The following is a 16,237-nucleotide window of genomic DNA, read 5'->3' as shown; positions in this document are numbered from 1 at the left end:
GAAGCATAACTATTTATATCTCTTACAAACATCTGCTGTAGCTTGTATATGTTACAAATGATACCAGTGAACTCCAGCAGCTTATTGCACCTTATGTTAACGTTACTAGGTGGTCCCTTTGCTCTTAATTGCAAAGGAGTGAGTAGAGCAAATGAGGAGTGATGTATGTGAAGTGATCACTTTGTGTGCATGTTTCAGCTCACCTTTAATCTCTTACTCAGCTTGCACAGTCTCCACGTTTCTAATTATGATTAGCTCTCTTCATTTAACTTCCTTTCTGCTTTACATTTTACCTTCACACTTGATTGTATTAAAGGCTTGCTTTTTTCCCCCTTTGCTTTGTAGAACACAAAGCTTTTATGAATTCCCTTTTGCCACAGATATCAGTGGAGTTTCTGATTGCAGTTCATGCATCAGCTTCCAGTTACATGACCTGAAGTGTTTCCTCGGGTTTTCCACACACTTTGCTTTGAAAATAAATAGAATGAGAGTTGTTCTGTTCTGTGTGGAGCAGACTGGCAGACACAGCCCCGGGTTGTTTTTGTTATTTGTAGCTCTTTGAATATAACACAAATGCACAGCTTTCCTTCTACTCCCAATTTCTTTCACAAAGAATAATAGGCATTTTGAAAGCTGAGTTATCCAGCAGTCATGTGTTCTTGGGTTCACCTCAGATACCTGATATATGGCCTAAGGTGTAGCTGTGCTGGTTAAAGATGGTCCTGCTGTGAGCTGAGAATGGACACACATGAGCCAGAGATCACCCCACGAGGAGGTCAGCCAAGAGCAGGGGTTGTGTGAGTGCACAGCAACGTGGCTGAGGCAGAGCCAGCTGGTTTCCATCATAGCCACCTTGAACGCAGGGCTGAGCTGGCCTGGCTGCCTTGATGTGAAAAAGGATCAGAAACTGTTCCCGTGCTCTGTGAGCTCAGCGGTGGAGCTGTGGCAGTAATTAGCTGTGGCACTGATAAACATCTGGGAGCGATGGCGGCGTTGCTGTCTGCAGAGGGAACATCTGCTGGGGCTGGGGCTGTAACCAGAGCTGGGGGCTGGATCCTGAATTAGTTTATAAAAGCCAAATGTGTAAATACCTTTGCAGTTACTTTTCTTAAAGTTTAGCATAGTTTGTTTCTTACCACTGCTGGGTAATGGGGAGATGTTTCTTCTTAGTGAACCAAAGTAATTCCTCGGTTAATTGCCTCAATTTAAGTATGTGATTAGCTCAATTTGTTCTTCTTGATTTGCAATAGTTGTCTTCACTAAATCTCATCAGTTCCTATCTTGCCTAATAGCTTAATCTTTTTCTACTGTAATTATAAGTCAGAAGGGAAGCTCCAATGGGAAATAAAGGATACACCCATGTAGAATTCTTTCCAGTAGTTCCCACGGGAGAAAACAGGGGGAAAAGTCCTTCTAGATGAAATAATCTGTGGATGTAGCTCAAAGCTGTGCACCTCCTTTCTTCCTTTGTGTGTCCTGAGGGCCTTCCAGATGTGGAACATCTCTTCCTTATGGAATTCTGGAAGGAAGGGTTGGTCCCACTTGTCTCATTCTTCAGAAATTCTTGCCATGTCCTATTGTCTTTGCCAGTTTACTTGTCTTACCTTTGTTGCTTCCCTCTCCATGTAGTTCTTTCTGCCACTTGTGTGACCTCACATCCCTGTGAGCTCTAAGACATTCTTCCTCTTCTACAACTGTTTTATTTCCTCATTTCTGACTGAGAACATCTTTGGAGAAGGAAGAAAATCAGCATTTTCTGTGTGCCTGTTCACTCTATAAATACAGACAGACACTTGCCTTGACTGTAAGCTGCCATTAATGAAAGAAAATAAATCTTTCAGCTTAAGTCCTACTCACAGGACTGATGTTTTAGAATGTGTCCCCTCAAAATATTTTGAAAGGTATTTCACTTTGCTGTTGTGGCAAATGCTGATTTAACTTCTAACAGCAAATGATTCATAACTATAAACAAAATTATAAAATCTAAAGTGCATCTATCAGTGAGTGCACTTATGTTGTTCCCTTTTTATTTTTAATTTTAATGGAGAAATCAGTAATTTTTTCGGAGTTTCAAAGAAAGAAAGTGATGCTTTGTAGACAGATACAACTATTTTGTAAAGGAGGCCACGCTTACAGTGAACTTCTCTGGTCCTTAAAGTCGTTTTAAAATTACAGCAATGCTTAAGAATCACACTTTGAGTAGAACTTGATGCAAAGTAAGGCTTGAGGTTTGTCCTGAGGAGTTTGGTTTGTCTCTGTGCCTGAAACTGTTAACAGAGAAGGGAATCTTGAAATTTGTCCTGTGTTTCCAAAATGAAACACTTACTTGAGACTATTATAATCTGCAGGGGAAAATATCCAGAAAGATAAAAATTGCTCTTAAAAATGGTCCTGTACTGTAGGACTGTGCAATGGTGAAGGAAATATTTAAAAGTAGTTGAAAAATTTTTAGGGATTGAACACATGGCAAAGAAAAAAGCTTTTGTTTCATATTTTACACTGCTGAATAGTCGAAAACTTAGTTCTTCAATACTGACATAAGTCAAAGAGAGCAGAAAACCTGGAATTAATACCTGAATGCAATCTTTTTCAAGACATGAGCTCTGACTTCTTTTTTAATATGTTTTTTATAGTAGCTAAACATTAGGACTCCTGTGTGTCAATGAAAATTGACCTGTGTGGTAATAGTTAATGGTAATGGCTTAATGAGTTATGTGATTTCAGTTGTAATGGCTGCAAAGCTGACAAAAAAATGAAAGGTAAATTAGTCATTGGAAGGGTGCACTCTATCTGGTAGTGGGGCTTTGATAATTTTTTTTTTTTAGTTTTAATTCCTGGATGTCTGACTTAAAAATGTTACACTCGTCTGGGCGCCAAACTCCATCTAAAGCCTGGAGGGAATAACATATGTGCATTTACCTGTGTTTAAATCCTGTTTTAATGAATATTTCCCAAAGCATCAAACGTCTCTGAAAACGAGACTTCTGAATTCCTGGGTCACTTCTGAAACTTTATGATCACGTGGATCTAATTGTTTAAAAGTTGTTAGATATTGTTCCAAGGTTTTTAACCTTTTCAAAACACAGAAACACAAATCTGTTTGTTTCTGGATTTCATGTATTTATTACCTTACAATGTTAGTTAAGGAGTCCAAAATAAAGGCTAAAGTTCACTTGTAGCTTGTGAATGTAAAAGAACCTCAGCCTCTTAGTAAGAATTCTATATTAAAATATAAAAAAATGCATTGAAATGTTTGCTGGTAAAACCTATTAAATTTTCAAACCGATTTTTTTGTTGTTCAAATATTTGTGTAGCTGTCACTGCCAATAAACTTGTTGATTTTTTTTTCAGAGAAGCATGCATAAATCTTATTTTTTCCTTTATTTTTTCTTCACCTTTTAAAACTAAGTGGTCATTTTTGCAACTGACTTTTTTTTCTTTTTCTTTAGAGAATATTTGTTCCTGCTTATGATGATTTGACATAATTACCATTTTATTAACCATGATGGCAACACAGACATTAAGTATAGACAACTATCAAGATGGACAACAGGTAGGTGTGTTTTTCTTTTCCTGTGAACTAAGTGCACTTAGCATGAGGGAAAAAAAGTAATTACTTTGTGCTTAATGGCTGCTTTGGTGTATTTTAATTATCTGTTCTTGTTTGTAAAGCAAGATCTTTTAAAAATAGCAGCTTGGCACTTTAATATTTGGATACTTATTAAAGGTTTGACTACTTTTTGCTTAACTTTTGGAAGAATAGTTAGATAAGGGGATTCTTCTGAATCTGCTCTGAATTATTTGTGTGCTGTGATGTTCCTATTTTTAGGAAAGTCAAATGAGCATCTATAATATTTTGTGTTTATGGTACTTCAGTGTTCCTGTGTCTGAAGTGACAACAGATAGAAGTTATTTACAGTCATAGACTTGTGGTTTTGAGCAAGTGAAGGATCAATTAGGTATCTACAATTTTGTGCTACTTTGACTGCATTTAAGCTGATGGAATTATGCTGCAAGTTGAAAACTGGTTCTTATACTTAAATTCATTTTAATGAGGTTATGGATTAGAATTGATGACTAAAAAAAGGTACTTGGTGGGATTGCAGTTTATTTCTGTTAGCAAACAACTGCAAGAATGAAACATTCTTGGATATGTCTGGGAATTATGTTTCTTTTTTGTACAACAGTCTGTATATTGCAACAGTTTGAATTGCTAAATTAAAATACTGTTAACTGGGGACATGTCATGCAGTGGCCTGGACTCTGAACACCCATTTTTAGGTTACTCTGTGCCAGCCCTAAGCAGTAAATACAAGTCCTTCTGTCAGCACATGGCAACAATGGGGAGCAGTCAGAAGAGAAGCAGCAACATTTCCCATCTCTTAGAAAATATTTATCTGAATGCAGTCTGGGATTATTGATTTTTGTTGTTATTTGTTTCTTTGATTGCAATTCTACTCTCTTCTCTCACCTGCTTTGCATTTTTATTCCCCCAGCAAGTCAATGCCATCCTGTGGCACATCAGTGAAAGTAAAATATGTTTTTTCTTAATGACAGATTGGGAAAGAGTTTTTCCTGTTTGTTCTTTGTTTCAAGCTCTCAGTGTCCAGGTAATTTGGGTGCCTGATGTTTTCGTAGTTTGAAAATGGCCCACAGAAAATACCTTGCAGTTTAAGTGAGCTATTTCCTCCCCATAATGAGATGGAATCCCAGCTGAACATACTCTCTCCCTTCAAACTCTGCAGTTGTTGGCCAACATTTGTTATCATTTGTCTGAGAGTCATCCCCTTTTAATTTGCTCCTCCTTCCTGTCATTAGCCAAGAAATGGGTCCATTAGTCCTACCTTTTTACAAGGATTCTGGCTTTAAAATCTCCTCTGGAGGAAGCTTTTTGCAGGGCAGGCTGCTCAGCCAGGTGGAATATGCTGGAATTTCTCACTTTCTGATTTTGCTAAGACATGGCTTGGCCCCAGCAGGTGGCAAAGCACAAAACTTTTGGTTCTCCCACACATTGTGTTCAGGATGGTATAAATTCTTCTGTTGTGTGGAAATGAATTCATTTCTGCCAGAGTTGGGTTCTCTGACAGTTTCTGGAGGGCAGCCCTGCTCTGGGCGGGTTCCTCTGAGTGATGGGATGTGTTTATCTGGTGGGAGAGGAGGACAGAGCATTGCACTGTGTGCACTTTTCCTCTGCAGCTGTCAGTTCTGGCTGCCTAGAGATACTTGGGTGCAGATGTCCAGGTGTCTGTGCTCTATCAAGGTGTAAAACTTGTTAGAGGAGTAGGAGAAAAGACTGCAGTGATTTCATGTCTTTGTGCAGATACTCAAAGGGGAGAAAACCAAGAAATTTGGGTTGAGATGTGGAAATTACAACTTTCACAGTTAAGGTTCTCTTAAGAACTTTTAGTTCAAAAGATATTTAGCTGGAGGTGATGGGAGAACCTCTTACAACACCTTCAAGGCACCCCAAAGGTGTTCCAGCCACCTGATGCAGTTTAGGAGGTGCTCAGTAGAAGCTGTGGCTCTGTGTTGCTTTCCCAGTGGTGGCACATGGTGACTGTGTGTTAAATGGATGTTTAGAGGGAGTCACTGCTGTTTCTCCAGTATCTTAATGTTCCTAAAATAATTGGTTATTACAAAAATGAAGTGGTAAAGGTCAGGGCCTTCCCTGTGTTCCTGATAACTGAAGGATTTTGGAGGGACACAGAATATTTCAGTTCTTTTTAAGAAAATATGCATTTTAATGGACAAGAAATACCTAAAGATCCTTTTCTTCAGTATCCTGATACAATGTATAGTAAGAAATAAGAGAGAAGACTTGAGAGACTTTTGTTTTCATTGATTTCATCCCAGAGGATTTTTATGCAGACATCCCCATAAATTTTGTGGAGCAATGTACTGTAGTCTATTCCAAAAACAGTCACTTCAGAGACAAAATGCTTTATTAATTTACCAATTTACCAATATCTGTCATTCCCATTTTAAATCCAAATGCTGAAACTTAAAGTGACCTTTACCCATAAGAAAGTGTCAGGGATTAAAAGAGGGGTTTTGTTACAGCTACTTTTTATGTCACTGCCAAGTCATACCAACCTTCTGGCAATTTAGGAGCCCTTTGCTTTGCTCTTTTCTTAGGAAACAGTGCCCTTATTCTATGTCAAGCCTACAGATTTACTTTTAACTCACCCTTTTCCTACAGATGCAAGTGGTAACAGAGTTAAAAACTGAACAAGATCCCAACTGCTCTGAACCTGATGCAGAAGGGGTGAGTCCTGCCCCTGTAGAATCTCAAACTCCAATGGATGCAGACAAGCAGGCCATTTACAGGTAGTAATGGACTCGTGTTCTGTCTTTTGAAGGGTAAAGAATGGAGGAGTTGTTCTTTAATAAATAATAATAATAAATAGCCTAAAACTGGATGATCTCTTGGCTGGCTGTCTCTGTGGTTTGCAGGGTAAAAAATGAGATCAAATTTGCTTCACTGTCAGTCATCAGCCAAGAAAACAACTTCCTAAGTAATAAGATTCTTCAGTTTCAGTATAGTTTTAATGGATATTTAGCAAGCTACCTTAGGCTGTTGAACTGTGGTCACTATTTATTACACTGTAGTTTTTATTCTTAATGCAACTTTTTATTTTACTGTAATTAGGTCAATCTTTTTTTTTTTAAGGATAACAATCTATTGCCCAGTAATGAGCTGGAAAGGGATTCAATATTGCTGTATAAACACACGAATTTGAGATTTTTCACTGTCAAATGCTAAGCAGTTTGCTCAGTTTTGGAGACATTAAATGTTTTTTCACTTTAACTGTTTTATAAAGACAAAATTATTGCTGGTTTTCAGGTTAAAAAAAAGGAAAAAACAAACAAAACTACCAAAAATACAATCCTGAAGCAGAAAGATGTATTCACTCATTTACAGAATAATGCTGGCAAAATCATCATCTCAGAGCATGATTTCATAGGAGGCCTCTGAGTACAGCCTGGTTACTACTCTCAATTTTTAAAGTTATTTTGTCATGTATAACTGTGGCCCACATTAAAGAACAAATTGATCTATCAGATTTCATTTAAATCTGCATTCACCCTATTTGTGAAGCCTAATTCTCATTTCTAGTGCATTGTATTAATGTATTTCTTGTCAGTCAGTTGCAGTGAATTAAATGTTATGGCAGAGCTTTGTCACTTCTGATTGTTCTCTTTATTTAAACATACGTATTTTACTGCTGTATTTGCCTCTAGAGTGGGGTAAACCAAAATGAAAATAAACTTTTATCATACTTTCCTATAACCAGTGGTGTTAAATCCAGTCTCTTCCAAGGCTTGTCACACTTACAGAAGTGACTGTGACCTTCCCTGAGCTACATGTCCTAATTTTCAGTGGTGTACATGTAAGTGGAAATACTTATTCGTGTATTTAAACTTTTTTTTCTAGGCACCCACTATTTCCTTTGTTAGCACTATTATTTGAAAAATGTGAACAGTCTACACAAGGTTCAGAAGGCACAACTTCTGCTAGTTTTGATGTAGATATTGAAAACTTTGTAAGGAAGCAGGAGAAAGAAGGAAAACCTTTTTTCTGTGAAGACCCAGAAACTGATAATTTGGTAAGTACAAGGTGTTAGTTTTATTTCTGAAACAATCATCACATTTGCATCTTCTTCCTAATTTCTGATCTCAACTGGTGCCTATAACTATAACTTACATATGTAATATAAATCATATGTGTACATATATATATAATATATATATATTGCTCACATATTTCTTCCTATATGAAATTCTTCTTTCTGTTAACGCTTAGAAATATTTCTTTAAAATTTTTTCTGACCCTTTTTCCCCCTCTTATCTGTAAATCTGCATGGGGCCCTTCGCAATGGTTTGCTGTTCTCCACTGGCTGAGATCAGATATTGGAAACAAACAGAAACATATCCTTCCTATAGCAAGTTTGACTCTGCAAATTGATTTTAGTGTGTCAAGTGTATAAAATATTTATCAAAAACTTGTAATCGATGTAAATTCTTTCCAACTATTTCTTTAATCAGGATTCATCTAATCAGTGTGGGAGAAGAGCTGTTACAAGAAAAGCTTAGAAACTCTTTAACTCGTACAAATTATTTCTTACATGTCATAGACTCCTTTTGGTTTTCTGGAGGTCCTTTCTGTGATGACACTGTGATTTCTTCTTTTTTTTTTTATATACTTATCTTCAGTATTTTAGTCAGAAATGAGTTAGTTCTGTTCTGCATGAAGCAGCTCTGCTGACCTGCTAAGCCTCAGGTTATTTTCTTTGTGTTTAACTCTCTGAATTCAACACAACTGTACTGTCTTCCCTTACCTGTCTAATTCCAGTTTCTTTTCATAGGCACAGCTGAAATCTAATAGTTGGAATGTAGTAGCTTTGGCGCAGTGGATGAGGAAAGAGCAATGATTGTGGTTTAGCTTGACTTTTGGTGTCTCTTACAATGTTCTCATAGACAAACTGATAAAATATGGACTAGGTAAATGGGCAGTGAGATGGACTGAAAACTGGGTGAACCACCAAGCTGAAAGGATTGTAGGCAGCAGCATGAAACCAGTTGAGGGCAGGCCATAAGGAATGTACTCCAGGGGTTAAAACTGGAACCAGAGAACTGTTTAACATCTTCATTAATGACCTGGATGATGGGGCAGAGTGAGATGTTCCAAAACTAGGAGTAGTGGCTGGTGCACAGATGGTTCTGCCACCATTCAGAGGTACTTCGTTGCTTTTGGAGAAGTGGGCAAACAGGAGTCTCATGGAGTTCCACAAAGGGAAATGCCAAGTCCTGTACCTGGGGAGCAGTAACCCCACACACGTGTGCACTCTGGGGCCAGGCAGCAGGAAAGCAGCTTTGTGGAAAGGGACCTGACAGACCTGGTGGACACCAAGCTAAGTGTGAGGTAGCAGTGAATCTTTGCAGCAAAGAAATTCAGCATCCTTGGGCTGTGTTAGGAAGAGAATTGTGAGCAGGATGTGGTCCTTTTCTTCTGCTTGGCACTGGTGAGATGCATCTGGAGTGCTGGGTACAGTTCTGAGGTCCCCACTACTAGACATGGACATGCTGGAGTTGGTCCAGCAAAGGACCAAAAAGATAATTAGGGGATGAAGGTGTCTGTCATCAGAATGAAGGGGATGAAGGCTGGGGCTGTTCATCCTGTAACAGTGAAGGTTTAGGGGAGGTATTATCAATGTATGTAAATACTTAATGGGGAGGTAAAAAAGACTCTGTGGCCCCTCTCAGTGGTGTCCAGGGAAGAGGCAAGAGGAAATGGACATAAACTGAGACACAGGAAGTTCCATTAAAACCTTTTTACTGCAAGGTGGATTGAATACTGCAGATTTCTCAGGGAGGCTGTGGAGTCTTCATGGTTGGGGACAGTCAAAACTCAACTGGACATGGCCATGAGGAGCCTGCCCCAGTTGACCTTGCTTTGAGCAGAGAGCCTGCATTAAACAATCTCCAAAGGTCCTTTCCAACCTCAGCTATTCTGTGGTTTCCTCCAAATACTGGTTTCCCAAAGATCCTGCATGCCTCAGCCTGCTTCCTGTGCTCTTGGTCAATACACAAACATTCTCTCAGATCCAACTTACTGTGGTTGTAGATGGGTCTGTTGTATTCAGACAGTCCTTCCTGTCACTTGGTTTTGATTTTAGTTGTGACAAAGTCTCTTGGTCTATGTGATATTCACCTTTGTTGCTGGGCTGCACAAATCTGGCTGATTTTGCTTGAGGTGGAGGAGGAAGTATTTATGTCTTGGATTCCATGGCTGCTGAGGTCAGTACTGTCTTAAACTGGAACCACATTGCAAAATCAAAAATCTTTGGCATTGACCTCCTGTCCTGTGGTCATATTGTTAGCTGTGACTTGCTGTTACTGGATGCCAACTGAAATCTGAGTGCAGCTTGTCCTCTGCCTGTCCTGGAGGCTGGGACCTCTGAACAGCTGACGTTCTGACAGGCTGATCATTTTGTCTGGTGCAGTGAGCAGAAGAGTTTCTGTCAAGTACTGAACTGGCTAGGATGGTTTCAGTCTCTTCTTCAGCTTGAAATACTGATGCTTGCACAGAGTAGGCTGTAGATGGATACTTTTTTCTGCCTTGTGTCAAATAAATAATTTTTATACAGATATAAAATCTCTTTTTTAGTAGAAAGGGACTCTATTGTGCACCTTTGTTACATCTTCTGTTCTTGCTTTTCTTCCCTTCTCAACTCAGGTGTTAATTCAACTATTCACTTCAAAGCAGAAGCTGTTAAGGCTGTTAATTAGAACGAGCTAGAAGGGTGGAGCAAGTGGGCCAGACAACTATTTGCTTTCCACCTGTGCTCCTCCCTGGACCCAGGAGAGTCAAACAAATCAGGTATAAATGGTTGCTCAGTAGAAATCCTTCAATGAGGAGCCAGAGCTAAACTGAGATGAATGGAGCATCACAGTATTGTAAAGAGCCAAATTCAAGTCCTATCTGAGGAGTGACAGGCCTTCTACAGTAAGGAAATTGGTCACTACTTCAGCTGTTCCAGGTTTTTTCCTTTCCTTTCTTTGTAAGTGACATGTAGAACTCACCTACTCTTCACAGTTTTTGTGATGGAGCTTTAACAGCTCCAGAACAGCAGAATATAATTTCATGCTCTGTACTGCAAACATTGGATCAGTTTGACCAGAAAGGAAGTTCATTAAGAGCAGTGTATGGTTGTTCCAACTTGAGTAGCTCTTACTAAGCTACAGTCTGGATTACCTCATTACTTTGGTATTATGGTTCCCATTCTGAGTTAATTTGTGGTTTCCTGCATTGGTATTATAAAGGATTTCAGCACTGGGAAATACAGGTATCATCCACCTGAAAGGTAATTTAAGGATACCCACATATTGTTGAGCCTGACTTGGAAACTGAGTTTCAAACCTCCTTTATTACCTGGATGGAGGAATTTTATTCTTTCCAATTAAACACTCCAACAGTGTAAATTGGGGATCTTGAAGCATCACAGCAAAGGGTTCTGGTCAACCCAGAAAGTGTTACCAGGCCTTTTACTTCTGCAGACTCCTTCCCAAGTCTCACTTGGTCAGGCACATGGTCAAAGCAGGGGTTTTGCACTGAAATGGATGAGAACATCTCTGTAACTGTTGATGGCTTCTGGACTGGGTCAGAACTTTTGTGTTAGGCTTCAGCATTTTAGGCGAGTGAGAATTTCTCAGAAGAGATTATAAGGAATTGAAAAGATGGAAAAAATTCCACTTCCCTCTAGAAGGTTTTTTTCCACTTAAATGATCTTTTTAAGGTACTCTGTGAAATTACATGGATTTTTATTTGATTTATTGCTGTGTTCCTGTTCTTTTTCTCGATGTTCATTCATGTAATAGGGTCAGCAGTGGTTTGTGTTCAAAACCTGCAGCACTAAAAACCCCCTCAAAATTGTGCTATGGCTTCCCTGGAGTGTGAAGTTTCAGTGTTTTCAGTCTTTTCCTGTGTATAAGATGCCTCTTTTCTTTCCAAGGAAGAGCATAGATCAGGAAAATGCAAAGTTCAGTTCTAAGATCTGTAGAAAGAAAACTGAGCAGCTTCAGTCCTACTCCTGGGCAGGTGTAGGAAGTCTTGACATTCTAGGTATGTCTGTATTTTTAATGCAGATTCATCTTCCAGTCGGAAGAGATAGTTATCTTTGGACTGAAATCCCGCCCTGAGTTCCAGTCCATCCCTGAAAAATACACAAAAAAGTGGCTTTTCTGTGGTAGTTACATTTGCTCTTCAAGAAATGTTGGCTGCAAAGGGAACTTTGAAACTTTTCCCTTCTGACTCCACTGACTGACCACATAGGTTGGATTATTTGGGGAGGTAAAAGAGAGCAACAATTCATGACTTTTTTTTTCCAGTAAGTTTTTAGCTTTTAAAGATGTGCATGGCACAGCATATTATTTGAGCCAGAGCTGTCCTCTATCTTGGGATGTCCTCTATGGGTTTCTTCCAGTTTTCAACAATTGCATTCTCTTTTCTGACTCTTGGTCACTCATGGTATCTCTGATGTTCTCTGAATTTGATGAAAGTGCTGATCAGGTGCAAGAAGTGCAGTTTTAGAGGGGACCTCATCAATAAGTATCTGCAGGAAGGGGCAGAGGATGGACCAGGCTCTGCTCGGGGGGCCCAGCAATGGGAGAAGAGAACAGGCAGGAACTGATGCCCAGCAAGTTCCGCCTGGACATGAGGAAGAACTTTTTGACTGTGCAGTGACCCAGCACTGAAGGGATTGCCCAGAGAGGGTGTGGAGTCTCCCTCAGTGGGGATATTCCAATCCTGTGCCATGTGCTCTGGGATGGCCCTGCCTGGAGCAGGGAGGAAGTTTGGACCAGCTGAGTCACCCCTTCCAATCTCACCCCTTCAGTGCTGCAGACCTCCCCTTTTGAAATCCTTGTCCCTGTGGGAAAGAAGAGGAAGCTGAAGATTGTGCTCATGTTCTTACTAGCTTGGAAGTGTTCTCTTTCCTAGAGTTTTAATTTCTGCTTCAGATTTTTGGACTGTTATTTGCATCCACCTGAGTCCTTACATTGAGCACCAGTATCAGAGACATGTGTTTGCTGTTAATAACCAGATTTTGGTGGTCTGTATCACTAGCCAGGGGTTCCTAAGTGCCCTTGCTTCTTTCTGATGGTGTGCTCAGCTTCCAGCTTAGTGTCCTCATTACATGGAGTATCATCCATTGGAGCTCCATACCCTTCACCTTTTGCCATCTCTGCCTCATTTTCACAGGTAAAACAGATCTTGGAACGAGCCAATGCACCAAACTGCTCTTTGTTCTCCATTTATATCCTTTCATAGAATCATAGGATCGATTGGGTTGGAAAAGACCTCCAAGATCATCAAGCCCAACCCTTGGTCCAACTCCAGTTGCTTAGGACTTACACAGACAGGTTCCTCCATGTCTAAGAGGTTGTTCAGCATGAGTGTTTGCAGATAGTTTTTTAGAGCTTTCCCAGATCACATTATGTCTTAAGACTTTCATTTCTTAAGATTTAATGGCGTTTTTACTCACTTTTAACCCAGATGCTGCCTAAATATCACGTTGCCTCAGGGTGGTTCCTACCTCTTGTGCAGCTTCTGTTCAGAGTAAACTCTTCTCATATGTGGGTGACTTTTATCTTCCCCACATTCACAAGACCATAGGATAGTTGAGGCTGGACAAGCTCAAGAGGTCTGCAGTCCAACCTCCTGCACAAAGTAGGGTCAGATGCAAAGTCAGAGCAGGTCACTTAAGGCTTTCTCAAGTCTAGAAACAATTCAAAACAAGGAGTGTTAAATATGCTTTCACTTTTGTATTTGAACAGGACACTCACTGCCTTTTTTGAAGACCCATGAGATTTTGTTTCGTTTAGGGTAAGGAACTTTGGTTCAGTACCCTCTTCTCAAAGACTGTCCTGCTGAATTCTTAGTTGTGTCAGGATAAGTTGTAATGGTGAAGCCAACTGATGTCATTTGAACGTTCCTGACTGAACAAGCCATGTTTTTTTATTTCTGACAAGTGTTCTGACTATGTCAATGTGCAGAATTGTCTCATAAACCCATAGTTACACCTTTCATAGCTATGTCTGGTAGCTGAGAACTCAAAATAGGGAAAAAGATTTTCAAATCAAAACAAGTGAAGACAAAATACCCCCTCTCCCAGAGTTTGTGTTCTTCCTCTGAAGATGTAAATCATCCCAAGAGGATTTGGGTCAGGGAGGGAGGTGAGCTGTGAATGTACATATTTTAATTGTTTGGGTTTTTGCAAATGGAAAGAGTCATTTGAGTAAGAAGATTACTTGTCAGTCTATGGAGATTCTTTCATGTATGTTGTCTGAAATGGTACTCCAGCTTTCTACAGCTAAAGAAGTGAATCAATTGGCATATAAAAATCCATTGTTCTGTGGCATATTCCACCCAGAAACACTGGGGGGAAAAAAAGAACAACAAAAAATCACCATGGTTGTAGATTTTGAAGTTGTACCTTCAAACACTGGAAATATTACATCTGCTGCAGCCTGTCTGAAAACACTTCTTTGTATTAATTGTTTTCAACATGGGTGATTTTATTAGGAGTTCTTCTTTATTTTTTATTTTTTTGTAGTTTTAAGGAAAATGTGAACTTGTCCTGCCATGAAAGTTTGATCCACCCAGGCTGCAAGAGGGCAGGAGTCATATGGCCACAATTAGTGTAGTTGTAAATGAATTAATAAGTCCTGGTGACAGGCATGGCATATTTACAAAGTTTTGTTTGCCTCCTAGCACAGCTTCCTGCAAGAGTAGTGTGACACTGTGTGGCTCTGCAGAAACCTGGATAGTGTTACTGAATCTTGATTTATGGTTAATTTTGACTTTAATTCAACTTTCACTTCAAGTATCAACCATCAATTTGAAACTGAATCTAAGCTGAAGAAAGGACTTCTATTTTTTCTGCAAACACAGGTTAATAAATAATACAAATATGGGTAATGTTTTAAGGGCAAAACTGTCTTGACTGAGCAATAATCCCTAATATAGTTAAATATTGTGTGCCCAAAGGCATATTTTTTACTTCAGTTTTAGGTGAACGCTTAAAGCTCTCACTAATACATGTTCAATGCTTGATCTGTCACAATATGAACAATTTTATAGTTGAAGATTTTTTGTCTCTGAAACAGAGACAGAATATACTGGAACATAGAGGACCTTTGTTTTGTGTTAAAAATCTAGTTAAATTTGCATAGTTTAATTTTTTTTGTGTGTTTAAAGGTACTTAAACAGTTTAAACAGAAACCTGGGCTGGTTTAGATCACTGGTTGATGCCTCAGTGCTGGGTCATTGCATTTCAAAGGCTTTTGGTGTCATAGGTCCAAAGAGTTACCAGATATTAAATTGCATCAACTGCCTCAAATCTACAGATTTTTCTACAGCTGTAGAAAGATACATGTTTTGTTTTTCTTTTTAGCCCTGAGAAGAAAGAAGATTTCTTGGGCTATTTTTTTCTTTTTTTGGTAATCACTTTTTTTTTCATGTTGTTTATTTTAACATACAATTGTTTATACTGGCTGAGTGTCCAACAACTGGAATACCTTATGCTGAAAAAACAAGGAAAAGATCTGTCACAATGAAAGAAAAAGTGCTGTGGTGGAGAAGGGAGCACACCGCGAAGCTTTCCTGGCTTGATCTCCCTCAGGTGCTTAAAAAAATGGCACCTTCAGCTCCCAGATGGCTTCTCCAGTTAGAAGTAATAGGTAAATTAGTTCATAAGGTATCATTTCTGGTCACTGGATGAAGTGCTCTGGCCAGGGAAATGACCTCTCATATAAGAAAAAGCTTTCCAAATAATTGTAAAATCGAGTTCTGCACTGTGCTTCAAAATTATAATTACTCAGTTTCATAAAACCAGAGAATATTTTTGTTGAAGATGAAACAAAATGTTGGGGGTGGCATACTGTATAAAATTGCTTATTGATGTGTACATATTTGAATGCTCTGGATTTCCTACTGCTTCATGAAAATTCAGACCATCTGGATTTGGTTTTAGCTTTTGATCCTCTGCCATGACCCTTCCAATCACCTAAGCTATTTCTGTGTAATGCCATTGGTTTTCCAGGCTTACAGGTCTTTTTCTCACAGTAAGCATAAGTGTTCTCACCATGTACAGATCTCGTGTACTTTGGTTTTTGTTTAAACATGGGTTCTGTTTATTTGGTTTATTGTTTTTTATTCAGTGGTTGGTATTTCAGGATCAGTCTCTTCACCTGGAAGTTCTTACAAGATTTTACCTGAGAGTTGTTCATATTTGACATACAATTGCAGGGGAACTTAAAAGCTGTAGGACTGTAAAACTCTTTGATTACCTTAAGCTTAGTTGAATGATGTGACATCATTATTCTCTTTATTCTAATGTTATTGAAAAATAAAAGCTGTTGTGTTTTGGTTGCAGGTGAGATGTCACGCCATTTCCTGTATTTTCACCCTCCCTGGCAGACTCTGTGACAAATTTATGATTAAATCACAGGAGAGTTTTCTCAGAGTGTCTCACACTCATCTGTACACTCGTGGTTTCCTTGGGTCAGGGTGTAATGTGAAGCTGCATCTGTTGTTTCTGATTTATGGGGCTCAGAACAACTGCTGCTGGAACAAGCCTGTTCCAACCATGTTTTCCACATAATATGTGTGGGTGGAATTACTTTCCTGCACTTTCAGTCTTGTGTGGTTTATGACCCAGAGTTGTTTGATGGGGTT

The 16,237-nt window shown here is 39.1% G+C and overlaps 1 protein-coding gene across 2 annotated transcripts in view; it reads left to right on the top strand.

Moving 5' to 3' along the window:
• PKNOX1 (PBX/knotted 1 homeobox 1) overlaps positions 1–16,237 on the top strand; it is a 45,090-nt gene that overhangs the window by 13,411 nt on the left and 15,442 nt on the right. For both annotated transcript variants that reach the window (XM_071566227.1, XM_071566235.1), the window contains exons 3-5: positions 3,450–3,553; positions 6,200–6,327; positions 7,436–7,607. In XM_071566227.1, coding sequence (XP_071422328.1) covers positions 3,503–3,553; positions 6,200–6,327; positions 7,436–7,607 — 351 coding nt within the window. In that variant the 5' untranslated portion in view covers positions 3,450–3,502. The remainder of the gene's footprint in view (positions 1–3,449; positions 3,554–6,199; positions 6,328–7,435; positions 7,608–16,237) is intronic.

This window comes from Pithys albifrons, chromosome 1, assembly GCF_047495875.1.
Source record: "Pithys albifrons albifrons isolate INPA30051 chromosome 1, PitAlb_v1, whole genome shotgun sequence".
Classification (NCBI taxonomy): Eukaryota; Metazoa; Chordata; class Aves; order Passeriformes; family Thamnophilidae; genus Pithys; species Pithys albifrons.
Note: the sequence above shows the minus strand (reverse complement) of the source record. Positions and strands in the feature narration are given on the sequence as shown.